Source organism: Salmo salar, chromosome 24, assembly GCF_965601325.2.
Source record: "Salmo salar chromosome 24, fSalSal1, whole genome shotgun sequence".
Lineage (NCBI taxonomy): Eukaryota > Metazoa > Chordata > Actinopteri > Salmoniformes > Salmonidae > Salmo > Salmo salar.
In genome coordinates, this window is record NC_138314.1 from 24,131,079 (window position 1) to 24,157,978 (window position 26,900).

Consider the following 26,900-nt stretch of genomic DNA (forward strand, 5'->3'; position numbering starts at 1 on the left):
TTAAATATTGTCATTTAAAGGATATATAAGCACTCAGATTGTATTTTACACTTAAGCAGCAGTATAAAAATGTCCATATTATAACATGTTAATTACTTTACTTTCCCTTAGCACAATTGATAATAACTCTGTTACTTGTTCAAACAGCTCGATGGTCAAACCAAGGAGAAACAATGCAAGGAAGTAGACAAGTGGCCTCAATTTACTCAGTGAGAAAGAATGGGCTTCAGAACTTAGTGATCAGCAAGACGGAGAAACGGCAGCTAGTGACAATGCAGTGCTTCTGTCTGTTTTAACAGAGAAAATAGTCTCAGAGTGTACTAGTATGGGGTTTTGGTGACACCTTGTGTATCACAAGGGATATAGATTCATAAGCGTGACAAAATATGTTTTTTGTTTCAACACTCTTCTCTTCAAGGCTGTTCAAAGAGAATGGGAACGGTAAAGGTATACTATTTAATGTTGGATCTTTGAATTTCATAAATTATATCATTCAACAAAATACATTTCCCCAAGCAGATGCTCATTGCTCTAATGTAACTCTATAGACTTGTAAAACGCAAGCAGAACATTTCTATTCCCTGCAATGCAGTCTGCAAACTGCTTTCTGTGTATTAGGAAAGAGGGAAGGTGCTGAAAGGGGAAAAAAAGGAATGAGGCTGTAGGCCAGTAAAGATGCATACAATTGTCTCTACCAAGCAAGCGTGGTACATTTACATATGCATACGCAAGGTTACTGTGAGGGTGGAACAACAAGGGGATAGAGAGAGCGATGTAGGAGGAAGAGCAGGATAGAGATGAGGGTCGAGGCAGAGAAATTGTGTTTTATTAATATTTTACCACTCCAGGTCCAGGTAGCATCCTTATGATAGACAGCAGAAGAGACTACCTGCAACCTTCTCAAGAAAAAGTCAGGTATAGAATACATCTTGCAAATTGAATAGCCAGTTTTAAACCTAATACTGTATATTGCCATAATTCCACTTTGTTAATGCTACACTCCCATTTCAAAACTCTAATGAAGACAGCAATTTTTTTTTACATTTTAGTCATTTAGCAGACGCTCTTATCCAGAGTGACTTACAGTAGTGAATGCATACATTTCATCAATGTTTTCTCTGTACTGGTGCCCCGTGGGAATCGAACCCACAACCCTGGCGTTGCAAACGCCATGCTCTACCAACTGAGCCACACGGGACCATAAATGTTACCCTGTCAGTAACCCATAAGAGATTGCTAGCCATCTTAATATAAAATATGACTAAAATGTATTGCTGTGGGCTCATTATGGAGCCAACACCTCCTTGCACCATAATACATACCTAAGTTTCAGCATCAGTCACTGCTAAATATACAACATGCAAGGTGTGTTGAAAGTAGCATAGGTTCTATACGACGCTGCATCCATTACAAATAAAAAGGAAAACTTAATGAACAGGTTGGATTTAGCTTTAATTACCACATAACGTGGATATACAGTATGATCCAATTCAGACCATTGTACTATAGAATGTTCTTTGATGTTACATGTTGGAAACAGATGTATGTAATTCAATTCATTCACACATGAAAACATATGTTAAATTTAACACACGTGCTATGAAAAGGGGGAGAAATCAGTAAAAAGTCTGGAAATTGAGCTTTTTTTCCACAGAGCTTATGCTTTAGACAAAACATTTCTGTGTGTTCTGTATGTGCACGTCCCACAGCGAGAACAAGAAAGAAAACACTCCATTCCAAACCACATGCAATGGATTTTTCTGAGGCTACATAAATCAACCTTGTGTTTCAGATCTTTCTCACTATACCCTTTATGTTATTCCCAAGATATCCTGTTACTAGTTTCCTCCACAGTTTTCCATTTCCTGTGCGTAGGATCACCTGTACAGAATGCCCTGGTTCCCTGCCCCATGCTCAGACTGGAAAACAGGAAAAAGGGTTCAAGGGTGTCCAACAAGTAGAATACTACTCCCACACACACAGCAGGGAAAACCCAGCATGGCAGTACTCCCAATTCTTAGACCAGTACATTGTGTTTTAAGAACATTGAGCTTCCTTGGCTGAACACTGCCAGAAACAACACAAACTGAGGTGATTCCATTGCTAAATGAGGTACATTTATATTTTTCATATTTTCCACACTGCCTGGACACGCTGTTTTATTTCTCACATACACAGTCACCTTGGCTTAGTCCAGCCAATCAGCATAGCCATTACAATGGTTCACTGTTCTAAGGGGCTTCATTCTACGTATTATGACATTACACTGTAATCAATACCATGGTGCCCTGTAGGGTGTCCTCTTGACCATGTGCATCTCTGACAGTCAGTCACTTCACTGTTCAAGTGGAGCTCTCTCGCTCGCCTGTGGAAGCATGCAGATTTATTCCTGAGCGATGCAAGCTAACTCCTGCATATTTGATTTAAGCCTTGTTTGCGTAACCTCTCTTTCACTCCACCTCCCTCTCCCACTTTCTCCCTCTCCCTCTTTGTATTTTTTCTGAGGCATCACTTTTATATGTATGCAAATAGTTGTGCTGCTCCATGCGTTAATTGGTGTGGCCTCCTGCAGTGGATCAGTCAGGCAGGCAGGTGGGCGGTCGGTCGGTTGGTCGGTCGGTGTGGGGAATGTGTTTGTATTTATGAGGCTGCATCAGTCCCTGCCAGCCTAATGTGAGGGAACGTGACTGGCAGAGAGAGGCTCTGCAGTGCAGCCAGAGTGCAACCTTGCTGCCGCTCTGTGGAAGCCATGCTAGTCACAAACGATAAGTAGAGGTGACAATGTATATGCCAATGCACAGTCCTACTATTCCTTCCACTTCAATACCTGCCTTAATGAAAATATTACTCCCTGTCATGGTACAAGAACATACAATATATACTGTACCTATAGATTAATTTGGGGGAATGATTTTTAGATCTATCAAAATTAAACAAGAAGCTTTCAGTGACAAGAAAATAATAAAATTATGCATTGAAAAAAAAGTGACGTAATTACTGCAAAAAGTTTGTTGCCCAAGAAATTGGTGGCCTGTTGGCAAATCTTATAGGAAGGAAGGATCAGAGTAGAATATAACTCAATTGTGAGCAGAAGACAAGACATGTCAGCAAGTTGTTTGACTGCTTCAATCATCCTGTCTAAACTGAGCCCAGACGTGTCTGTCAGTCAGTGGGTTATTCTCCTGGATTGCCCTTCAAGTTGACAATTTAAGACCTCAGTCTTTGACAGTGATGTGGTTTATCAACTCCCTTCATGTCAGAAACTTGCAGATATGAACACATTCATAATTGGACATACAGTGCCTTCAGAAAAAATTCATCCCCGTTGACTTATTCCACATGTTGTTCTGTTACAGCCTGAATTAAATCTTTTTTTTTCTCTCACCATCTACACAAAATAGCTAACAATGATAAAGTGAAAACATGTTTTTAGAAATGTTAGCAAATGTAATGGAAATGAAATAAATAAATATCTAATTTACATAGGTATTAACAACCCCGAGTCAATACTTTGTAGAAACACCTTTGGCAGCGATTATAGCTGTGAGTCTTTCTGGGCAAGTCTCACCCGGGCTTCCGAGTGGCGCAGCGGTCTAAGGCACTGCATCTCACTATAGACCCTGGTTCGATTCCAGGCTGTATCAAAACCGGCCGTGATTGGGAGTCCCATAGGGTGGCACACAATTGGCCCAGTGTTGTTAGAGTTTGGCCTGGGTAGGCTGTCATTGTAAATAATAATTTGTTCTTAACTGACTTGTCTAGTTAAATAAAAAATAAGTTTTCCACACCAGGATTGTGCAACATTCGCCCATTATTCTTCAAGCTCTGTCAAATGTGTTGTTGATCATTGATAGACAACCATTTTCAAGTCTTACCCTAGATTTTCAAGTACTGTATATTTAAGTGAAAAATGTAATTCGGCCATTCAGGAACATTCACTGTCTTCTTGGTAAGCAACCCCAGTGTGAATTTGGCCTTGTGTTTTAGGTTATTGTCCTGCTGAAATGTGAATTCATTTCCCAGTGTCTGGTGGAAAGGAGACTGAACCCGGTTTTCCTCTAGGATTTTGCCTGAGCTTAGCTCCATTCCGTTTCTTTTTTATTTTGAAAAACTCCCCAGTCCTTAACGATTACAAGCGTACCCATATCATGATGTAGCCATCACTATATTTGAAAATATGGAGAGTGGTACTCAGTAATGTGTTGTATTGGATTTGCCTCAAACATAACACTTTGTATGACAGTATTACTTCAGTGCCTTGTCGCAAACAGGATGCATGTTTTGGAATATTTGTATTCTGTAATGGCTTCATTCTTTTCACTCTGTCAGCTAGGTTAATATTGTGGAGTATCTACAATGTTGTTGATCCATCCTCAGTTTTCTCCTATCACAGCCATTAAACTCTGTAACTGTTTTAAAGTCACCATTGGTGACCTTGATGGGGAAAACCCTGAGTGGTTTCCTTCCTCTACGGCAACTGAGTTAGGAAGGATGCCTGTATCTTTGTAGTGACCGGGTGTATTGATACACCATCCAAAGTGTAATTAATAACTTCACCACGCTCAAAGGGATATTCAATGTCTGCTTTTTTACCCATCTACCAATAAGTGCCTGTCTTTGCCAGGCATTGGAAAGCCACCCTGCTCTTTGTAGTTGAATCTGTGTTTAAAATTCACTGCTCGACTAAAGGGACCTTAGAGATAATTGTATGTGTCGGATACAGAGATGAGGTAGTCATTTAATAATCATTTTAAACAGTATTATTGCACACAGAGTGAGTCCGTGGAACATATTATGTGTGCACATTTTAACTCCTGTACTTATTTAGGCTTGCTATAACAAAGGAGTTGAATACTTATTGACTCAAAACATTTCAGCTATTCATTTTTTATTAATTTGTAAACATTTAAAAAAAATATCATTCCACTTTGACATTATTGGCTATTGTGTTTAGGCCATGTTAAATTCAGGCTGTAATACAACAAAATGTGGAAAAAGTCAAGGGGTGTAAATACTTTCTAAAGGCACTGTATGTAGGATCTTAATTTGAGCCAGTTTGCTACAGCAGGAAAATAATCCTACAGCAACAGGAAATGTGAATTATTATGAGGATTATAATTAATGGACCTTTTTTTAGGGGTTGATACAGTGGGTTGCAAAAGTATTCACCCCCTTGGCATTTTTCCTATTTTGTTGCCTTAAAACCTGGAATGAAAATAGATTTTTGGGGGTTTGTATCATTTCATTTACATAACATTCCTATCACTATGAAGATGCAAAATATGTTTTATTGTGAAACAGACAAGAAATAATACAACAAAAACTGAAAACTTGAGTGTGCATAACTATTCACCCCCCCAAAGTCAACAGTTTGTAGAGCCACCTTTTGCAGCAATTACAGCTGCAAGTTTCTTGGGGTATGTCTCTATAAGCTTGGCACATCTAGCCACTGGGATTTTTGCCCATTCTTCAAGGCAAAACTGCTCCAGCTCCTTCAAGTTGGATGAGTTCTGCTGGTGCACAGCAATCATACCACAGATTCTCAATTGGATTGAGGTCTGGGCTTGACTAGGCCATTCCAAGACATTTAAATGTTTCCCCTTAAACCACTCGAGTGTTTCTTTAACAGTATGCATAGGGTCATTGTCCTGCTGCAAGGTGAACCTCCGTCCCAGTCTCAAATCTCTGGAAGACTGAAACAGGTTTCCCTCAAGAATTTCCCTGTATTTAGCGCCATCCATCATTCCTTCAATTCTGACCAGTTTCCCAGTCCCTGCCGATGAATAACATCCCCACAGCATGATGCTGCCACCACCATGCTTCACTGTGGGGATGGTGTTCTCGGGGTGATAAGAGGTGTTGGGTTTGCGCCAGACATAGCGTTTTCCTTGATGGCCAAAATGCTCAATTTTAGTCTCATCTGACCAGAGTACCTTCTTCCATATTTTTGGGGAGTCTCCCACATGCCTTTTGGCTGAACAGCAAACATGTTTGCTTATTTTTTGCTGGCCACTCTTCCCTAAAGCCCAGCTCTGTGGAGTGTACGTCTTAAAGTGGTCCTATGGACAGATACTCCAATCTCTGCTGTGAAGCTTCACAGCTCCTTCAGGGTTATCTTTGGTCTCTTTGTTGCCTCTCTGATTAATGCCCTCCTTTCCTGGTCCGTGAGCTTTGGTGGGTAGCCCTCTCTTGGCAGGTTTGTTGTGGTGCCATATTCTTTCCATTTTTTAATAATGGATTTAATGGTGCTCCGTGGGATGTTCAAAGTTTCGGATATTTTTTTATAACCCAACCCTGATCTGTACTTCTCCACAACTTTGTCCCTGACCTGTTTGGAGAGCTCCTTGGTCTTCATAGTGTCGCTTGCTTGGTGCTGCCCCTTGCTTAGTGGTGTTGCAGACTCTGGGGCCTTTCAGAACAGGTGTATATACTGAGATCATGTGACAGATCATGTGACACTTAGATTACACACAGATGGACTTTATTTAACTAATTATGTGACTTCTGAAGGTAATTGGTTGCACCAGATCTTATTTAGGGCTTTAAAGCAAAGTGGGTGAATACATATGCACGCACCACTTTTCCATTTAAAAATGTTTTACATTTTTTGAAACAAGTTATTTTTTAAATTTCACTTCACCAATTTGGACTATTTTGTGTATGTCTATTACATGAAATCCAAATAAAACTCAATTTAAATTGCAGGTTGTAATGCAACAAAATAGGAAAAACGCAAAGGGGTTGAATGAATAATTTTGCAAGGCACTGTACATTTTTCGTAAGGGAAAATCAAGTTGAAATTTCAGAGTGGAAATTACAAACACCAGAAGCATTTTAAAACCTCAAATACAGTAATACAAATGAAAAGTTATCCTGCAACAGGGTGATCAAATTAAGATCCTACATCTGTAGTTAATCTCAAAGATGTCAAGTGTATTAAAACATAATGCTCTCATATAAGCATAGAAAATGAATCGTATCATGTATTGTCATATCAGCCCTTTGTTCGTTAATCATTACAAGTGGTCTAAATCTAATAAAGCCAGATAGATCCTGTGAGCATGGTATTGGAAAACTCTGTACAGGCTCATATTTCTATACTGGCAGACTTTATAGAATAGATATTTGATCGTGAAGATATTTTAGCACAGAGTTTGTTGAGAACAAAAAGTCCAGAAAACGCCTAGTTGAATTAACTAAACCAAGCAGGGGGAAATGGTTCTGGTCCACCATATTATGTTCCTGTTCCCCTAACCTCAGCTTTTGGCAAGGCTGTGGTTCTTCAGTGATTGGTGTGGGTTAAAAGCAGAGATTATTGATCTTCTGCCTGGGACCACATGGGATAAGGATCACTGTCTGCAGGAGGTGGACTTGACGAGACAAGGTCAGGTCATCCGGCAAAGATGTACCCTTAAACCATCTCATCAGATGCCCACTTTACTAGAAGGTAACAATCAATAATGTCTTGGTAGCACTGGATGAAGGCGAATGTGCTTACTCAACAAGGCATTTGGAATTGTTATTTAGTAAGAGCTTCCTCTCATCCTTGATATTTGTTAGATCAAACAAATGTTAGAAAGCAAACTGAAAAGCATAGATATTACAATAAATATATCACTGAAACACAGAATCAAATCTGCTTCCATTCCATACTGCCTTCATTGTGTTCATGAATTGGGTAGTGGGTGAGGCCGATACTGCTGGGAGGACTCTTTACGGATCTTGATCGTATTTGTTGTTGTATCATATCTGAGTGGCAGGCATTGCCATTGCAACATTTCCACGGCTCTTACAGCTTCCATCTTTCACTGACAGCAGTGGGATGGGAGAGAGGAGAAGAACAAGGGAATGGAGAGAGAGTGATGTGTAGAATAGAGAAGCAATGCCTTAAGCAGAGAAATCACAATGATCCAAATAACATTAAAGCCAAACCACACACACACACTTCTCATAAATAAAGCATACAGTGTCTCGTTAGGCTTTCCATGAGTCAGACACTACCCCCACATCTCTCTCCCCTGTTTGGCGTTGCAGAAGTGAAAATATTAATTCGAGTGATGGCCGGCTCCTGTCAGCAGAGCTTGTGGGGGTCTTTGGACATCCTTCCACCTGCCTCCAGAGCACACAGGAAAGAGCATCTATCTCACTACAGCCATCTCTGGAGAACCTAGGCCTCTCATCCATATTCATCCCCAGTCACAGGCACCTCTCAGCAGCCACTACCTTCATCCTCACCACCGCTATGATGTCTATCACCAGGTCCGTCTCCTGTAATGGCTGCCTGGACACCCCCTCTACTGCTTAAAGAGACAGAACACTACCCGAATATCCCGATGAAGCTTTTTACATGCATATGAGCAGCATATGATACAGTCAGAGACATATGAGTCACACACACATTTACATTGGGTTCCAGTACAGATACAGTGAGGGAAAAAAGTATTTGATCCCCTGCTGATTTTGTACGTTTGCCCACTGACAAAGAAATGATCAGTCTATAATTTTAATGGTAGGTTTATTTGAACAGTGAGAGACAGAATAACAACAAAAAAATCCAGAAAAACGCATGTCAAAAATGTTATAAATTGATTTGCATTTTAATGAGGGAAATAAGTATTTGACCCCTCTGCAAAACATGACTTAGTACTTGGTGGCAAAACCCTTGTTGGCAATCACAGAGGTCAGACGTTTCTTGTAGTTGGCCACCAGGTTTGCACACCTCAGGAGGGATTTTGTCCCACTCCTCTTTGCAGATCTTCTCCAAGTCATTAAGGTTTCGAGGCTGACGTTTGGCAACTCAAACCTTCAGCTCCCTCCACAGATTTTCTATGGGATTAAGGTCTGGAGACTGGCTAGGCCACACCAGGACCTTAATGTGCTTCTTCTTGAGTCACTCCTTTGTTGCCTTGGCCGTGTGTTTTAGGACATTGTCATGCTGGAATACCCATCCACGACCCATTTTCAATGCCCTGGCTGAGGGAAGGAGGTTCTCACCCAAGATTTGACGGTACATGGCCCCGTCCATTGTCCCTTTGATGCGGTGAAGTTGTCCTGTCCCCTTAGCAGAAAAACACCCCCAAAGCATAATGTTTCCATGTTTGACGGTGGGGATGATGTTCTTGGGGTCATAGGCAGCATTCCTCCTCCTCCAAACACGGCGAGTTGAGTTGATGCCAAAGAGCTCCATTTTGGTCTCATCTGACCACAACACTTTCACCCAGTTGTCCTCTGAATCATTCAGATGTTCATTGGCAAACTTCAGACGGGCATGTATATGTGCTTTCTTGAGCAGGGGGACCTTGCGGGTGCTGCAGTATTTCAGTCGTTCACCGCGTAGTGTGTTACCAATTGTTTTCTTGGTGACTATAGTCCCAGCTGCCTTGAGATCATTGACAAGATCCTCCCGTGTAGTTCTGGGCTGATTCCTCACCATTCTCATGATCATTGCAACTCCACGAGGTGAGATCTTGCATGGAGCCCCAGGCCGAGGGAGATTGACAGTTCTTTTGTGTTTCTTCCATTTGCGAATAATCGCACCAACTGTTGTCACCTTCTCACCAAGCTGATTGGCGATGGTCTTGTAGCCCATTCCAGCCTTGTGTAGGTCTACAATCTTGTCCCTGACATCCTTGGAGAGCTCTTTGGTCTTGGCCATGGTGGAGAGTTTGGAATCTGATTGATTGATTGCTTCTGGGGACAGGTGTCTTTTATACAGGTAACAAGCTGAGATTAGGAGCACTCCCTTTAAGAGTGTGCTCCTAATCTCAGCTCATTACCTGTATAAAAGACACCTGGGAGCCAGAAATCTTTCTGATTGAGTGGGGGTCAAATACTTATTTCCCTCATTAAAATGCAAATCAATTTATAACATTTTTGACATGCGTTTTTCTGGATTTTTTGGTTGTTATTCTGTCTCTCACTTTTCAAATAAACCTACCATTAAAATTATAGACTGATCCTTTCTTTGTCAGTGGGCAAACGTACAAGATCAGCAGGGGATCAAATACTTTTTTCCCTCACTGTATAATCATGGTCTCCTCTGTTCGAAATAACAGGTAAATGTTATATCATAAATCAAAATGTTTACAATAGGCCTACACAAATACAAGCACACACCATTTATCTGTCTCACACACAGTTTGGCCCGTAATGTTTAGTTGAGGTGGAGGTGCTTGCTGGGGTTTGGATGGAGGTTGTTTAGAGCAGCCTTTCCCCTGGGGTTAGAGCAGGGCAGGCTGGGTCTGTTGAAGTGGCTATAACTTTCTGTCATGGCATCCCAGATCCCTGTTGATGAAGCCACACTCCCCACAGTCAAATATGGCCACAGAGGTGGAGGATACACCATCCAAGGATAGTGTTGTGGTTGTTATGGCAAACAGTGACACAGAATGTGCTCTGTTGTATTATTTTAATAAAACCATTTACAGTGCATTCTTGAAAGTATTCAGACCCCTTGACTTTTTCCACATTTTGTTAAGTTACAGCCTTCTTCTGAAATTGATTAAATAGTTCCCCCCCCCCCAACAATCTACACGCAATACCCCATAACGACAAAGCAAAAACAGTTTTGAAATGTTTGCTAATTTATTTTAACAAATAAACGGAAATATCACATTTACATAAGTATTCAGACCGTTTACTCAGTACTTTCTTGAAGCACCTTTGGTAGTGATTACAGCCTTGAGTCTTCTTGGGTGTGACGCTACAAGGTTAGCACAACAGTATTTGGGGAGTTTCTCCCATTCTTCTCTGCAGATCCTCTCAAGCTCTGTCAGGTTGGATGGGGAGCGTCGCTGCACAGCTATTTTCAGGTCTCTCCAGAGATGTTCGATCGGGTTAAAGTCCGGGCTCTGGCTGGGCTACTCAAGGACATTCAGAGACTTATCCGAAGCCATTTCTGCATTGTCTTGGCTGTGTGCTTAGGGTCGCTGTCCTGTTGGAAGGTGAACCTTCACCCCAGTCTGAGGTCCTGAGCGCTCTGAAGCAGGTTTTCATCAAGGATCTCTCTGTACATTGCTCCGTTCATCTTTGCCTCAATCCTGACTAGTCTCCCAGTCCTTGCTGCTGAAAAACATCCCCACAGCACGATTCTGCCACCACCATGCATCACTGTTCCAAACTTCTTCCATTTAAGAATGATGGAGGCCACTGTGTTCTTGGGGACCTTCAATGCTGCATAAATATTTTAGTACCCTTCCCCAGATCTGTGCCTCGACATAATCCTGTCTCGGAGCTCTAAGGACAATTCCTTCGACCTTATTTGCTCTGACATGCACTGTCAACTGTGGGACCTTATACAGACAGGTGTGTGCCTTTCCAAATCATGTCCAATCAATTGAATTTACCACAGGTGGACTCCAATCAAGTTGTAGAAACATCTCAAGGATGATCAATGGAAACAGGATGCACCTGAGCTCAATTTTGAGTCTCACAGAGAAGGGTCTGAATACTTACGTAAATAAGATATCTGTTTTTTATTTGTAATATATTTGCAAAAATTTCTAAAAATCTGTTTTCGCTTTGTCATTATGGGGTATTGTGTGTAGAATTCTGAGGATTTTATTTATCTAATCCATTTTGCAATAAGGCTGTAACATAACTAAATGTGGAAAAGTCACAGGGTCTGAATACTTTCTGAAGGCACTGTATATCTAAACTATGGTAAATAGAAATGTCTGAGATGCAAATTACTGAGTCCAACTGATGCTGGTGACCAGAGATGCATACCTTGGTAGACTGTAGCACAGACAGTAACCATGACAACATGGCAAGAAGAGCGAGAAGCATAAGAAAATAGAAATGGGTTTCTGCTCAAGAAACTGAAGAATATAGAAAGGGGTTTCTGCTGAGACCTGCACTTGTGGCACTACAGCAATCCCTCTAAAGGGTCCAAGAGAAGAGTGAGATAGGGAGAGGTGTAGACAGACAAGCCCTTATTAAACATACATGCCAACTGACTCCCTCTGCTCTACCCAATTAGGGTCATTTCCACTAGAGGTGCTGAAGCCAGTGAGGCGGAGCAGTGCATGGCGACATGGATTAGTTCTGATGAAGGTTGCATGACATTCAGTGGTTGACTTGCACTAGCCCAGTTACACCTTTAATACTAATCAGATGCTATATTGTTAAGAGAGTGTGATAAGTAAAGTGTAGGACAGTGTGCCGAGCAGGTGTGTAGTGCTGGGGGAGCCCGAGATAGCAGCTCAATTTTTTCCATTTGAGAATACATGGAGCTGGTAAAACTATATCTGGAAAAACAAATCGAAATAAATGCTAAATAAATTATATTTAATTACCACAAAAATTCCATCAAAAACAATAGAATGACAAACCAAATAAATATGTATATGTATATCCGCCTAAAGGTAGGTAAATTGTTGTTGTCTACCCAGTTTTATCTCTGGCGGTGGCGAGAATGATTAAGAATTATAGGCTAGTTGTGTGCAATACCGAGGCCCATCAGATGCCAAATTAGACACTCTAATGTACCTGTCCTCTTGCTCAGTTGTGCACCGGGGCCTCCCACTCCTCTTTCTATTCTGGTTAAAGCCAGTTTGCGCTGTTCTGTGAAGTGAGTAGTACACAGCGTCGTACGAGATCTTCAGTTTCTTGGCAATTTTACGCATTGGAATAGACTTCTTCTCTCAGAACAAGAATAGACTGACGAGTTTCAGAAGAAAGGTCTTTGTTTCTGGCCATTTTGAGCCTGTAATCGAACCCACAAATGCTGATACTCAACTAGTCTAAAGAGGCCAGTTTTATTGCTTCTTTAATCAGAACAACAGTTTTCAGCTGTGCTAACATAATGGCACATGATCAATTAGTCATGATGATCAATTAGCCATTTAAAATGATAAACTTGAATTAGCTAACACAACGTGCCACTGGAACACAGGAGTGATGGTTGCTGATAATGGGACTCTGTATGCCTATGTAGATATACCATTTAAAAAATCAGCTGTTTCCAGCTACAATAGTCATTTACAACATTAACAATGTCTACACTGTATTTCTGATCAATTTGTTGTTATTTTAATGGACACATTTTTTTTGCTTTTCTTTTAAAAAAAAAGGACATTTCTAAGTGACCCCAAACTTTTGAACGGTAGTGTATATATATACAGTTGAAGTAGGAAGTTTGTATACACTTAGGTTGAAAGTCATTAAAACTCGTTTTGCAACCACTCCACAAATTTCTTGTCAACAAACTATAGTTTTGGCAAGTCGGTTAGGACATCTACTTTGTGCATGACAAAAGTCATTTTTCCAACAATTGTTTACAGACAGATTATTTCACATATAATTCACTGTATCACAATTCCAGTGGGTCAGAAGTTTACATACACGAAGTTGACTGTGCCTTTAAAAAGCTTGGAAAATTCCCGAAAATTATGTCATGGCTTTAGAAGCTTCTGATAGGCTAACTGACATCATTTGAGTCAATTGGAGGTGTACCTGTGGATGTATTTCAAGGCCTACCTTCAAACTTATTTTCTCTTTGCTTGACATCATAGGAAACTGTAACTGCACATGGGGACAAAATAGATGGCATGATGAGGCAGGAAGATAATGTGGATATATTGAAGCAACATCTCAAGACATGAGTCAGGAAGTTAAAGCTTGGTCGCAAATGGATCTTCCAAACGGACAATGACCCCAAGCATACTTCCAAAGTTGTGGCAAAATGGCTTACGGACAACAAAGTCAAGGTATTGGAGTGGCCATCACAAAGCCCTGACCTCAATCCTATAGAACATTTGTGGTCAGAACTGAAAAAGCGTGTGCGAGCAAGGTGTGCGAGCAAGGTGTGCGAGCAAGGTGTGCGAGCAAGGTGTGCGAGCAAGGTGTGCGTGCAAGGTGTGCGTGCAAGGTGTGCGAGCAAGGAGGCCTACAAACCTGACTCCGTTACACCAGCTCTGTCAGGAGAAATGTCAGGAGAAATGGGCCAAAATTCACCCAACTTATTGTGGGAAGCTTGTGGAAGGCTACCCAAAACGTTTGACCCAAGTTAAATAATTTAAAGGCAATGCTACCAAATGCTACCAAATACTAATTCAGTGTATGTAAACTTCTGACCCACTGGGAATGTGATGAAAGAAATAAAAGCTGACATAAATCATTCTCTCTACTATAATTCTGACATTTCACATTCTTAAAATAAAGTGGTGATCCTAACTGACCAAAGACAGGGACTTTTTTGTAGGATTACATGTTAGAATTGTGAAAAAACTGAGTTGAAATGTATTTGGCTAAGGTGTATGTAAACTTCCGACTTCAATTGTATATATACATATATATATATATATATATACAGTTGAAGTCGGAAGTTTACATACACCTTAGCCAAATACATTTCAACTCAGTTTTCCACATATATATATATATATATATATATATAAACTAAATGCATATTCCCAAATGATTGAGATCAACCAAATTACATTTAACCGGTAAAACATAAATAATTATCATTCACGATTGATAGTAATGATGGCCTATTTAAAATTAGGTATGTCTAATGTGGTGTTTCAGGGTATTAAAAATATAACATTTTCTTGAGACAAAGTGTGTGGGCATAGGCAGAGGTTGCAATTGGAGGATGCATTTTATCCATATTCTATAATGATAGGCTATTCAATAGTCTACATTTGATGGTACAAACTTTGATTGATGAACTGATGACTTAGAGACTTTTTTGTTGTTGCACTCCCTTACCTAAAAAAATAGCACTACACCACTGGTGCCGAAGAAGAGACCCACATATACAGTTTAAACGTAATGAGTGTTGATCCGTGCAACAGTGATGAGAGCAAATCAGTGGATTCTCAGGGCCATTACATCCAGCGAGTGCTCTCCCTCTCCCTCTCTCACTCTCACTCTCACTCTTACTCATTCCCTCAAAATGTGCAAGATTATTAGCGAGCTGGACACAGTCAAGAAATTGTATAAATGCAGGCCTATTATCATTTCTACACACGAATGCAGGCCTATTACCCTCGTCTAAGTTAGAAGTACACACAGACCAGCCAACCTCCAGTCAAAGCTTTACAAGGGGCTCTCTCTGAAGCCACAATAGTCCGTAAAACTCATGTATGCATATCTGTTAAACAGCAGTGCTGCTGCAGTACTTCAGCATGGGATAATATGGGGTGAAAATGTACACATTATTTCCAATCATTAGCTAGCTGTATTTTTTAATATTCAGCTGCATGAACTGCATCTATTAATCATTTGTAAGTCTTCCATCAACTTCACTGTAGTAATAGGAAGGAGTAGGTCTACATTCTTCTCAGATGAGGTCACCACATCTGTGGTCTTGGGAGACTGTCTGTGATTATACACACGCGAGCACACATACGCACAAACATTTTGAGTGTTTAGTTAGAAGATCCCTGCTTTGGACGCAAGTTGACGATTATTGGCAGGAATATTGCCCTGGAGGCAAAACTGAGCGACTTCTGCTAGTAAAAATTCCTTGAAACAAAAATGTGCTTTTTGGTCATACTTTAAGGTGATGGTTAGGCATTAAGGTTAGCCGATATAATTTTAGTGTTACGGTTAGGTTTAAAATCAGAATTCATGACTTTGTGGCTGTGCCAGCTAGTGACCACTCTGCAGAGCTGCCTCCAGAACAAGATTCATGAAGAAAAATGCTAACCTGCGTTTTGGACAGAGAGTCTTTGAGACCGTAACTAATTGGTCTACAAAATGCTTAAAACGAGTGTTGGGGAAGCTACTCTGAAATTATAGTTTACCAAACTACCAATTATTTCACACTAGAAGAAGTTACCTACATTAATGCTATCCTTAAGAAAAATATAGTTTTTTGCAAATTGCAAGAACAGATCACTCTGGAGTCAGCTCTCAATTTAATTAAATGTTTTATTTTTTTGTGTTTAATAGGCTAAATTGCACATTCTGTTAACATCAGAGAGAAATAACCGAGTAAGTGACAATAATGATACAAATTGAAATGTGTACAGAGAGGGATGGCGCAGGACAAAGGAATGGGAAACATTCCTAAGAATAATAAAATAAATTATGATTCACTGTCAGGGAAAGAAAGAAGGTAGAATGAAATAAGGAATCAGGGAGAAGGAGTGAGAGTGTGAGCAGATGGGGTTGTACAAACCCTGAGCATGGGGAAGAGAATAGATCAATAACTAATTTCAGTGGTGAGATTCAGCCACATTGTTTCTCAATAAATGATAGGTAGAAAGGCTTGGCTCCTCTCTCTTGGTTTCTTGGTTTTATCACCTTTTGCTGGCAGCATTGGGTCATCATTGGGGAATGCTATGTATCCGCCTCGGCATGATTGTTGGCTGGGGTAAGTTATGCCTTGCCAACTCTCCCTGGTGGCCTTTACAGTTCATGTATACACCACCAAATGATCTCTCCTTCTCAAATCACACACCTGCTAAAGTGTGATGATCCCAACGCAAGGCCAGTGGAAGTCTGGGGTTGGTTTTAGGCCAGGGCTTGGGGAACATGAAACACAAGACAGTAAACAGACTGTGTAAACCAAGTTGATCAAATGTATCTCTACTGTATAAAAAAAATAATGTTTTACTGTATGTCCCTTGGTCCCATTTCTTTCTCTGTAATACTGTATTGGTTTCCTCTATAGTAGGGTGGCTTGGGGTTAAACACCCCCCTCCTGTAATTCTTACAGAAACCCGTGTCACCACATTTTTGACTCTTTCCCTAGATGCCACTAGTTTTGCTTAACTAAAAATCTCATCCGTCTCATCTCAACATTTTACGTCACCCCAACAAAACAACTTTGAGGTACATTGATCTAATAATTTGTAATTTAGAAAAAGTTATATATATATATATATATATATATATATATATATATATATATATATATATATATATATTATATAAACTAATGAAGTTAGATCTATAAATGTTTTAAATATTTACCAGTAAGCGAACCTAAAGATAAATAAACCACATGGTTAAAAAAAATTTTTTATCCGTCCTCTGAAACATGACGCGCCCGCTTGCTTAACGCGGAAGCCAACTGTACCAATGTGTCAGAGGAAACACTATTCAACTGACGACTGAAGTAGCCTGCAGGCGCCCGGCCCACCACAAGGAGTCGTTAGAGCGCGATGAGCCAAGTAAAGCCCCCCCCCCCAGAAAAACCCTCTCCTAACCCGGGCGCCAATTGCGCCTCCCTATGGGAGTGGTTGTGACAGTCTGGCATCGAGCCCCAGGCTGTAGTGATGCCGCAACACTGCAATGCAGTGCCTTAGACCTCTGCGCCACTCGGGAGGCCCTTTTAATCAATTTTTTTATAAAGTAATACAATTTTAAGTGAGTATGTTTGGGGCAAAACAAGAGATATTCAATGCAATTGTTTTTACGATATTTGATTAATTTAATTAAAATATGATACCTAGTCTTCAGCTTTTAAGAGTCAATTACTCAAAAATGCCCAAATAAAACGTATCAATTTCATTTTAACACACTAATCTCCTAAATGTCTTTATTTTATTCTGCATACTTATTTCCCTTCAAAATGTGTTTGGCTAAAGATAGCCGGTATGCACATATCTAAATCTGACCAAACTTTGCTTTTTTCTGTCCGAAAATAGACATTTCCCTTATTGGTGGCATTTTCCTCCTAAGTTACCCTACTGTTCACTCTCAAATCTTTTTTTCCTCTAATCCAAACCTCAACCCCACTACAACCCACCCCACCCCCTCTCCCTGGCGGCTGATGTTGGGGTTTCGTCAGAGCGTGTGGAGAGATTCAGACAGACAGGAGAGTGAAGTGCGTGTGGAGCGGTTGCCGCTGTAGCTGCCTTCTCTCTTCAGAGGCTATGACCTAGATAAAGAAGAGGAGTCAATGCGCCTGTCTGCAAGCCAGGCAGCCACTGCAGCCCCAGCCAGCAATGTCAGGAGGGGGTTAGTTGTGTAACACACTGTCCTATTTAGTTTGCTAGTATCTCTCTCAAACACATTCATACACACTCCGCTAAAGCTGCATTAAAATAATGACTCTCTATAGTAGCATCTGTCCATGCACGGCTTCAACAGTCAGTGGCAGCAGTGTAACTGTATTGGCTTAAGAAGGGTGAATGAACCATACAGAGAAAGACTGAGATGGTGTGTGAATCACACCAGATTTGTTTCAGCATAAACTCTGAATAACCTTTCCACACCAGCAGACAGTCATCACAGCTCCATTGCGTCCCACAGAAAACCACTACTCAACCAAGACTTCTCTATTTACACTACCATCCACAGCAGCTGTTTGTAGAACTGCAATGCATGTTGAATACTGCATATCTGTATTCTCAAACCTGACACAAATATTTAGAACAAAATCTGCATTGGCAAGAAATCAATGTATGCATTGTGATGTACTAAAATGAGTCATGTGTAGAACATGGGACATTCAAAATTACTTCAAAAGAAAGTGAGTGTAAAGGACTCCATCTACCACACAACTATTTCCTAAAAAGGCAGTGGATATTGTGGAGTTCGTAGATGTAGTCAGTAGAACCAAAACAACCACTGGTCTCTCTCCCATTGTGTAACACTGACATCATCTGGCTTCTTGGTCACAGTACAATTAGTAGCAATCCCTTTTCAATACATGTGCTCAGAGAAAATTGTAAAGGAGGAGTGCGTTCTCACACATGTCCGTTTAGTTCAGTAGTACTTTGAGTCTTTAGGGTCAGGGTAAATCAACACAGCAGATACTAAAAGCGCTGCTAATTAGCCACCTAAAACATACACTGCAATCCAAATCAAATCAAACTTTGTCACATGTGCCAAATACAACAAGTGTAGACCTTACCGTGAAATGTTTACTTACAAGCCCTTAACCAACAGTGCAGTTCAAGAAGAGTTAAGAAAATATTTACCAAATAAACAAAAGTAAAAAATTATAACGAGTAACACAAAATAATAATGAGGCTATATACAGGTGGTACCGGTACCGAGTCTATGTGCAGGGGTACAGTTAGTTGAGGTAATTTGTACATGTAGGTAGGGGTGAAGTGACTATGTATAGATAATAAACTGCGAGTAGCAGCAGTGTTCAAAACAAATGGGGGGGGGGGGGGGTCAATGTAAATAATGGCCATTTGATTAATTGTTCAGCAGTCTTATGGCTTGGGGGTAGAAGCTGTTAAGGAGCCTTTTCGTCCTATACTTGGCACTTCGGTACCACTTGCCGTGCGGTAGCAGAGAAAACAGTCTATGACTTGAGTGACTGGAGTCTCTGACAATTTTATGGCCTTTCCTCTGACACCGTTTCCTGTAGTCCACGATCAGCTCCTTTGTCTTGCTCACGTTGAGGGAGAGGTTGTTGTCCTGGCACCACACTGGCAGTTCTCTGACCTCCTCCCTATAGGCTGTCTCATCGTTTTCGGTGATCAGGCCTACCACTGTAGAGATGTTTAGTCTCAAGGTCCTTAGCTTAGTGATGAGCTTCGGGGGCACTATGGTGTTGAATGCTGAGCTGTAGTCAATGAACAGCATTCTCACATAGGTGTTTTTTTCTGTTCAGGTGGGAAAGGGCAGTGTTTCTTAGGCTGCGTTTACACAGGCAGGCCAATTCTGATATTTTTTCCACTAATTGGTCTTCTGACTAATCACATCAGATCTTTTCACATCAGATCTTTTTCAGAGCTGATCTGATTGGTCAAAAGACCAATTAGTGAGAGAAAAAATCTAAGCACAATCATGGGCAAACACGTAGAGAAGGTTGATGAGAAGATTCAAAGGCTCATGAATACAAAGACAATACATGAAATGTGTAGCAGATATAAAAATGTGTTTGAAGTATTAATAGGAGATTTCTGATTGTGTCAAGAACACTTGAATATAATATAAATTGTAATTGGACCTTTTTACCAACTACCTGCTACAAAGAACACTGCCATCTTGTGGCTCATCACTATACTTCAACTGTTATCGCTGACACAGAAAAAAGATGCAGAATAACTGATCCTGATTGTTTTATTCAGATGACAAAGTCCAACCTTTTCTGCTAATATTTAACAAAAGACTCATCTGCACCCTTCCAGCAGTGCAAACGTATGGAAGTTACACAACTTATTCTTAAGAAATGTCTGAGTATAAGTTATATTCATATTCTTTGTATGATTTGGCACACACACTTGAACAACAAAACAAAGGCCTCAATGGCAGGTTCTGAGTACATTGATAGATTGGTGTCCTAACACCAAATAATTACAAAAGGATAAAGGTCAATTAATCCATGTGTCATCCCCAGTTACCAGTGTAAAAACGTGTGTCGTCAGCGTAGGGTACGCTGGGGCTTGAAGCAGTCCCATCCTGGCTTGGGGCTCAGGGTGTGTTCGGGAAGCAGGTACCCCTTTAGTCTGTCAGGTAAGGGCAGAGCCTTCACCCTGTCGTCCAGGGGCCAGGGCTGCAGGTGACCCCGGATGAAGGCCCTGCAGAGGCAGCGCAGGGGGGGAGGGCCAGTCTCCTGCTCCACCACACGCCGATGGAGGTCCCGCAATGTCTGAGCATTTGGGTCTTGGTCTGGCATAGGCAGGTCCAGGGGCAGGGCCAGACTTGGGGAGGACACCCGGGCCAAGTCCAGGAGAACCTCAGCCTGCTCCAGGAGCTCAGCCACCTGCTCTGCATCAGAACAGTCCAGCAGGGCCGTCTGGAGCCTCTGGAATACCAGCCTGTAGCCTGTCCAGCAGGAGGCTCCGTGGCGAGAGCAGTGGAATGAGGCACCACTCTGCAACAGCAGCACTGCCAGGGGAAAGAGCCGATCAAAGTGCTCCAGGCTGGTCACTGTCAGGGAGGGTTCCCCATCCTCCTCCCCGTCGGGGGTAAGGCAGCAGCTGGGGTCAGCCCCGTGGGCCAGAAGCAGCCGCGTGGCCTTCAGACAGAAGCGGCCGATCTCAGCTGCATCCTCCACAGAGCCCTCCAGAGCCTCCTTCACCAGAAAGACCAGCGAGGATACAGCCGTCTCTCCATCCAGTGTGGCAGCATGAACATCTGCACCTTAGGAGGGGAACAAACACGTTTCCTAAATATAAATAGGTTTGGACATGCCCTGCTGTTGTTGATGTACAAGCATTTCGCTACACTCGCATTAACATCAGTTAACTATATGTATGTGACCAATACAATTTGATGTTTAGCATTTCTGTCTTTCTGCCCATAAGCCCACTCCAAATTAAAGAGGCAATATGTAACTTTTTGGGCGACCTGACCAAATTCACATAGAAATGTGTACGGTCATTCTAATTGAAAGCAAGTGTAAGAAGCGGTAGATATGTTCTATCTGTGTGTGGTATTTCTATGCTTCCGTTCTTAAGTTTCGTTTTTGCGTCTTACTTTCAGTTTTGTAAACCATTCTCTACACTATATTTGCTTGTTTTGTCACAAACTGAAATTAGGGGAACTATTAGAATTTTAGAACCAGGAAAATGCGATTCCTGCATAGTGCATTTTTAAGGTTAATTTATAGCACAGTACCTCTCTGGAGTAGCAGCCGGATGTTTTCTGTGTTATGCACAGTGAGTCCATCACTGCTAGCTAGGGCATGTAGCAAGGGTGATTTTCCTTTGGGGACAAGATCAAAAAGGCAGTGTTGAAATACAGGATATACAGTAAATACAGGTCAAAATGTCAACTCACCATTTTTTATTACCATCGTTTTCTCCCCAATTTCAATCTCGTCTCATCGCTGCAACTCCCCAACGGGCTCGGGAGGCGAAGGTCGAGTCATGCGTCCTCCGAAATATGACCCACCAAACCGCGCTTCTTAACACCCGCCTGCTTAACCCGGAAGCCAGCTGCACCAATGTGTCGGAGGAAACACAGTTCAACTGACGACCGAGGTCAGCCTGCAGGCACCCGGCCCGCCACAAGGAGTCGCTTGAGCGAGTAAAGTCCCCCTGGTTGTGATACAGCCCAGGATCAAACCCAGGTCTGTAGTGACGCCTCTAGCACCGCGATGCAGTGCCTTAGACTGCTGCGCCACTCGGGAGGCCCTCAACTCACCATTTTTATCTCTTGCATTCACGTCAGCACCCATGTCCAGCAGTGTGCGCATACAAGGCAGTCTCTCTGCCTCTTCACTAGCGAGATCCAAGGGGCTACTTTCATGGATCTGCATAAGATACAGTACACTGTGTTACAATGCCATAACACATTCTGTATACAGAGCAAGACATGTACTGCAGAAAAGACAGAACAGTAATATGTTTTGCAGCTATAAGTCCTTGCTACCTGTTGTACTCACCCGATCTCGCTTGTTAATGTCAGCTCCATGTCCAGCCAGCAACCTCACCATAATCGGCCTGTTCCTCAGTACAGCAATGTGCAGTGGGTTGTAATAAGACACAGGGTCTGGGAATCAAATTATATTTAGGTCAATAAAATATTGACAAATAGTCTCCCAATATTTGAATGACAACAAGTCAGTCCTCTCACCCTCAAAGTTGAGATCTGCTCCATATCGTAGAAGGACTTCTGCTGCACAGACTAGTCCCCGTTCAGCAACCTTAAACAGAGCATAGCTGATCCCCTCCTCAAACACAGCTGACTGGGACTCCTTCTCCAACAGCTCCACTAAAGACCCGCATAGACTGTCCTCATCCTCCGGGCTACGGCTCCTGTAAATCCAATAAGAAGACGAAGGTCAAATACAGATAAATACACAATAGATGTTTCAGCTTAGCTTACACACTGCCATATCGATTGACATTGTGGAACTTGAGTGTCAGTGCAAATTACTATAGCAGTCACTTATCCCTGAACCAGACTCACAGCATCACATAAAGTACACAAACCTCTCTCCAGTGCTTGTCCCTTCCTCCAGACCAACAACACACAGCACGGCGTCCACCAGGGGCTGATACTCATATATAATCCTGCGAAAGCCATGGAGGAAAGGCATGCTCTTGGCTGATGTGCCACTCTCTGCTGCTTGCGCTAGAACACTGGACAAGTTACACCCAAATAGAATATAATTACTAGCTAAACAGGCTGTTATAAGTTATTTTATTGATAGTGCTTATCTGAAATGTTCAGACCGTTAAGGGTGGTCTCTGGGATTTGTATAACGTTACGCCCAAAACAAAAGTGCAGAATTATGCATAGCTAGCTTTATTCTGCAAGTTCTGAGTGCAAACGTAACCTATTATTGCCACATGCTAGCTAATATACCCACAAATTAATAGTTGGTATGTATGTGGCTAGGTTAGCTATAGTCTTTAAAGCTAACTTTGAACGCTAAATACGATTTGGCTAGCTAACGTTAGCTGTGAGCATCAGCAGACGCAAGCTAGCTACTGTAGCTCCAGAAATGGCTAAAGTTAGTTCATCATTTGTGTTACCTGGAACAGAACGACAGAACAAGAATTGACATGGCGGCAAAACGTGCAAGCTAGTTAACAAGAATAGCTAACTAGCTATTTTGTTTTGCTTTTAAATGAATCAACGAGCTACCTAACGTTAGCTAGCTGCCTTCAAGCTTCAACGCTAGCTTACCTTCAAAACAGGAAATGTACTTCTTCTTCGATGAGGTTTAACGGCGGTTGTCATCTGATAAATGTTGCATTACTGCCACCTATTAGACTGGAGCACAACTCCCAGATAGTTTGATTGAGAAAAGAAATAAACAAGTACTATACCCTCTAACACTACCCTGCTCCACTATTTTTATCTATTTAGGCCAACAACCTGAAAGGATTGGACACCACCCCCACCCTGTAATTCTTCTGATGTCATGTCTCGCACATCCAAATACCTCTCTGCAGCCGCCACCACAACCTCAATTTTCTGCGACTTACGTTCCATCCCTGCAGTACAGTTGATAACCATTGCTATAAATTCTAATTAATCTTACTGAAACATACTGTATATCACTTGTTGGCCTATCCCTCTGTACTGGTACAGATCTACTACTCAAACCACTCCTCTCAGGATCCCTCCCCCTTGACCCATCTTCCTCAGCATATTAAAACTTCTGTACTACACTAAGCCTGGAAACCTCAACCTGCTTCTATTGCACATGACATTTCAGATCCCCAGCCCCATGTGCACCCCTACAGTTAACACATGCCTTTGTCTCATGCCCTTCTGCACACTTCTCACACCTAGGAACCTTTATATTTAACTAGGCAAGTCAGTTAAGAACAAATTCTTATTTACAATGACATCCTTCTCAGGGAACAGCAGCAGAACGACATATTTTTACCTTGTCAGCTCAGGGATTTGATCCAGCAACCTTTCAGTTACTGGCCCAACGCTCTAACCACTAGGCTACCTGCCACCCCTACATGCTCCTGCCACATGCCCATAAGCTTGACACCTGTAACAACGTAATGTATTTGGCACAAGAGCTAACTTATATATCCTAACATCACTTTGTCAGGCAAAGACAACATCAAAACTCAATATAACAGACAATGACTCCTCTGTTTCACCTCTCACTCCACACTGTCTGCGTCGCAGCAAACAACGAACATCACAAACACCGGGAATCTTCCCCTTCAGTTGGTCAGCTTTTACATTTACTGCTACCCGAGTAATCACTCCTTTCAATGGCACCCTTTTCTTGAGAGCAAAACAATTCACATCTCTTGCCCCCATTCGTTTAACACGGTGCGCCTGCTACCTCTGACCAGCAGAAACACAAACAATTATCACAAGACCACTTCTCTTACCCTCACCAATTCCACAGCTTCCAACTCTGTTTTCACCCCCCCTGAAACCACAAATGGATCAGCCAAAAGGTAAGGGTCCAGTTTTTCCAAAAACTTCCCTCCTACTGTCACAGACTCATCTTTACCCTCGGTGCAAGCCTCACGCCCCGAAAACTTCACCACACCTATCACCTACCACTTCGCCCTCATTCATGTCTTCAGCTCACTCTGCTTACACTTTGTACCATTTTTCTTTAACAAAACATCTCCCTTTTTTCCGCCATTTTTAACCGAGTCATACTCACCCTCTGCCTCTCTTCTTCCCTCCACTCCTCCTCCGTATCCCAAGTATACATCTCCTCATGATACTACTGAACTTCTCCTGACATACATCTTGTTTTCGCCTTCATAAGGGACGCCATTTAACCAGCTGTCACAATCTCCATACAATCAGCACAAACCCCTCGGAATGTAGTGCTCAACAGTGTATCCCTCTTATAAAGCAGCTGCTTCGTCTTGATGTCCTTCTTTATCCATAGCTACCGCATGCTTTTCCATTTCAAACTAGTACGATCTTCCAACCACCATCCACCGTCCTAGCTATTCTGATCACAGGAAGTGTACATGCCCACAATGATTTTTCATCTTTCCCCTCCCCAGTAACATGTTGGTGGTGCTAAAACGTTCCTGTCACACCCTGATCTGTTTCACCTGTCTTTGTGATTCTCCAGGTGACGTTCATCTTCCCCTGTGTATTTATACCGGTGTTCTCTGTTTTTCTTGTTGCCAGTTAGTCTTGTTTGTTCAAGACAACCTGCGGTTTGTGTCGCAGCGCCTGCTTTTTCCACTCTCTCTTTTCTCGCCGTCCTAGTTTTAGACCCTTGCCTGTCCTGACTCCGAGCCCGCCTGCCAGACAACTCTCCCTGAGCCTGCCTGCCAACCTGTACCTTTGCCCCCCTGAGTCTGCCTGCTGACCTGTACCTTTGCCCCCCTCTGGATTACCGACCTCTGCCTTACACTGACCCTGCCTACTGCCCGGTACTGTTGCCCCACCTCTGGTTTACTGACCCCTGCCTGCCTCGAGCTGTCTTTTGCCTGCCCATGTTGGAATATTAAACTATTGTTTATTCGACGTGGTCTGCATCTGGCTCTTACCTTCATACCTGATACTAGTTCCACCTTTAGTAAATTTCAGTACTTTTTCAATGCAGGTTGTACTCAACAATGTACACTACCATTCAAAAGTTTGGGGTCACATAGAAATGTCCTTGTTTTTGAAAGAAAAGCAAAAATTGCCCAATAAAATAAAATTGATCAGAAATACATTGTTAATGTAAATGACTTTTGTAGCTGGAAACGGCTGATTTTTAATGGAATATCTACATAGGCGTACAGAGGGACATTATCAGCAACCATCACTCCTGTGTTCTAATGGCACGTTGTGTTAGCTAATCCAAGTTTATCATTTTAAAAGGCTAATTGATCATTGGAAAACCCTTTAGCAGAGCTAAAAACTGTTCTGATTAAAGAAGCAATAAAACTGGCCTCCTTTAGACTAGTTGAATATCTGGAGCATCAGCATTTGTGGGTTCAATTACAGTCTCAAAATGGCCAGAAACAAAGAACTTTCTTCTGAAACTTGTCAGTCTATTCTTGTTCTGAGAAATGAAGGCTATTCCATGCGAAAAATTGCCAAGAAACTGAAGATCTCGTACAACGCTGTGTACTACTCTCTTCACAGAACAGCACAAACTGGCTCTAACCAGAATAGAAAGAGAAGTGGGAGGCCCCGGTACACAACTGAGCAAGAGGACAAGTACATTAGAGTGTCTAGTTTGAGAAACAGACGCCTCACAAGTTCTCAACTGGCAGCTTCATTAAATAGTACCCGCAAAACACCAGTCTCAACGTCAACGGGGAAGAGGCAACTCCGGGATGCTGGCCTTCTAGGCAGAGTTTTTGTGTCTGTTCTTTTGCCCATCTTAATCTTTATTTTTATTGGCCAGTCAGAGATGGCTTTTTTTTCGCAACTCTGCCTAGAAGGCCAGCATCCCAGAGTCACCTCTTCACTGTTGACGTTGAGACTGGTGTTTTGCGGGTACTATTACAGGGAATGAGACAAAATCCACTTGATAGTTATTAGTTCTTGCTCTAGTATCCTATGCTCTCACTGGTGTCAATGGCATATTTGGTCATTACATTGTCAAAAAAGTGAATTGTTAATAGTTTCCTTTTTTTTTT

At 41.9% G+C, this 26,900-nt stretch overlaps 1 protein-coding gene across 2 annotated transcripts; it reads right to left on the bottom strand.

Annotated features, from left to right (window-relative positions):
• Positions 1-19,965: 19,965 nt before the first annotated feature.
• On the bottom strand, positions 19,966-23,683 carry asb6 (ankyrin repeat and SOCS box containing 6). Of its 2 annotated transcripts, none has more exons than XM_014171848.3 (7): positions 23,503-23,683; positions 22,803-22,952; positions 22,444-22,625; positions 22,253-22,359; positions 22,012-22,120; positions 21,484-21,570; positions 19,966-21,006 (listed from the first exon to the last, which is right to left on the bottom strand). In XM_014171848.3, the coding sequence occupies exons 2-7, from the start codon at positions 22,907-22,909 to the stop codon at positions 20,285-20,287; spliced, it is 1,314 nt and encodes a 437-aa protein (XP_014027323.1). In that variant the 5' UTR covers positions 22,910-22,952; positions 23,503-23,683; the 3' UTR covers positions 19,966-20,284. The 2 variants fall into 2 exon arrangements, with proteins under 2 accessions (XP_014027323.1, XP_014027322.1); XM_014171847.3 differs by having other exon boundaries at positions 23,349-23,528.
• Between the last annotated feature and the right edge of the window lie 3,217 nt (positions 23,684-26,900).

Excerpts from the sequence above, each read along its gene's own strand:
- asb6 (XM_014171847.3), bottom strand. The coding sequence starts at position 23,380 with ATGTCAATTCTTGTTCTGTCGTTCTGTTCCAG. Across the intron at positions 22,626-22,802 it reads GGGACAAGCACTGGAGAGAG|GAGCCGTAGCCCGGAGGATG; the intron begins GTTTGTGTACTT and ends TTGGATTTACAG. Across the intron at positions 21,007-21,483 it reads CCGGCTGCTACTCCAGAGAG|GTGCAGATGTTCATGCTGCC; the intron begins GTACTGTGCTAT and ends TCCCCTCCTAAG.